This window comes from Aplysia californica, unplaced genomic scaffold, assembly GCF_000002075.1.
Source record: "Aplysia californica isolate F4 #8 unplaced genomic scaffold, AplCal3.0 scaffold01164, whole genome shotgun sequence".
NCBI classification, from domain to species: Eukaryota; Metazoa; Mollusca; class Gastropoda; order Aplysiida; family Aplysiidae; genus Aplysia; species Aplysia californica.
Window position 1 is genome coordinate 74061 of NW_004798434.1, and position 1953 is coordinate 76013.

General features: G+C 36.3%; 1 protein-coding gene across 1 annotated transcript in view; it reads right to left on the minus strand.

The window, feature by feature from the left end:
* Positions 1–67: 67 nt before the first annotated feature.
* The window catches only part of LOC101855459 (arylsulfatase I), a 17424-nt gene continuing 15538 nt past the window's right edge, over positions 68–1953 (minus strand). Inside the window, exon 6 of the mRNA XM_035973365.1 lies at positions 68–247. Within this exon, the coding sequence (XP_035829258.1) occupies positions 125–247 (123 nt within the window). The 3' untranslated portion in view covers positions 68–124. The remainder of the gene's footprint in view (positions 248–1953) is intronic.

Genomic DNA, 1953 nt, shown 5'->3' on the forward strand with positions numbered 1-1953 from the left:
CCCCAACAAAACAAAACCTCACCTCCAACAAAAACAAGCCCTCCCAAGTTTAAATGACCTGAAATGGGTCGATAGTGCCGTAAAACACCTACTCAATCAATCAAACCCTCCCATCCATCATCTCTCACTCCCAGGGCACCCAGGCTCCTCCGTGATATTTCGGATTGGATCTGGCGTCGTTGGGTTTCTTTCCTGGAGACACCATGGTGGCGACGTACTCTTTGATACGTGCGAACAGGGCGGTCACCTGTCGGGAGAACAAGTAGTGCATTATTGTAGTAGAATCTAGTAGTAGACGATCTCAGACATTTTTATAAGTTTAGTATATTATCTAGTGTATGCTTCCCGGGAAGCTGAGAATGTTTCGGAGTGTTCTATGGTCTGCTGGGGTAATAATATAATGTAAAGCGCATAGAGCCTGCTGCTGAGCGGGGATATGCGCTATACAAATGCTATCTATTATCTATTATTATTATCTAAGACATTTTAGAAGTACATTAATTGTAGTAGACTACAACATTTTAGAAGTACATTATTGTAGCAGTAGACTATCTAAAACATTTTTAGAAGTAAGTACATTACTGCGGTAGACTATCTAAAACATTTTTAGAAGTAAGTGCATTACTGCAGTAGACTGTCTAAAACATTTTTAGAAGTAAGTAGGCCTACATTACTGCAGTAGACTATCTAAAACATTTTTAGAAGTAAGTACATTACTGCAGTAGACTATCTAAAACATTTTTAGAAGTACAAATATATTGTAGTAGATTATCTAAAACATTATAAAAGTACAATATAAAATATTGAGGTAGATTATCTAAAACATTATAGAAGTACAATATAAAATATTGAGGTAGATTATCTAAAACATTATAGAAGTACAATATATAATATTGAGGTAGATTATCTAAAACTTGTTAAAAGTACAAATATATTGTAATAGACGATCTAAAAACATTTAGAAGTACTTTATTCTAGAAGACGATCTAAAACATTTTAGGAGTACATTACTGTAGTAGACTGTCTTAGATAACCTACGATTAAAGTAATTCACTATTCAAGACATTTTTATGGTACACTTTTGTAGTAGACCCTTCAATTTCATTCAGTTAAGAATAAAGAACTTGGACAGATGGGTAACGGGGGAAAAATACCCCAAGACGATACATGTGTTAAGGGGTTTTGAGTAGAGCTGGGCGAAGAATTGATTCCGGAACCGATTCCCACGATCAATGCTACGGAAGAAAAGTTCAGACTCTTTTTTAAGTAAACCGACGGTTATCAGTTACTTTAATAATTCAAATCTCCTTTTAAAAAAAAAAGTTATTTTTGAAAAATAAAAGTTGATGCTCTGTAGTGTTCCGAAATCAAGGTTATCCTAAATCCTGAAGATTTTCCATGCCAACCAGGTAACCACTGGAAGAAATCACATTATTAAAATGTAAGTAATTGGGTTCGGAGACGATTCCTACGATTCCTATCTTTCAATAATCGGGAACCTAGCCGCCCAGTACTAGTTTTGAGAGCATCTGAGCAGAGAAATTAGTTTTGAACCATGATTGCCATATGTCGGTGATTGAAAATGTTTTAATTTGTACATGTAGATAGCCTACCGGTACTTACATTTAGCCTATATCTTACGCCCCCATCAACACAATACATATCATTCAGGAGTTGCGGGCTGCCTTAACCCTGGGCCAACTTGGGCTTAGACAGAGGCTTACAGTTACACAACGTCCCAACAGAATAATACATGTACGTGGATTTTCTTGATTAAAATTCTTCCTACTCGGTAGGCCTACATGTAAACGAATTCATGTCTTCTTCGTGCAACAGACAGCAAAGCACATTGCTACACCGCAGACGCCAGTCCGATATGTCTAGTTCAGATCTAATAATTGAAGAAGAAGAAGAAGAAGAAGAAGAAGAAGAAGAAGAAGAAGAAGAAGAAGA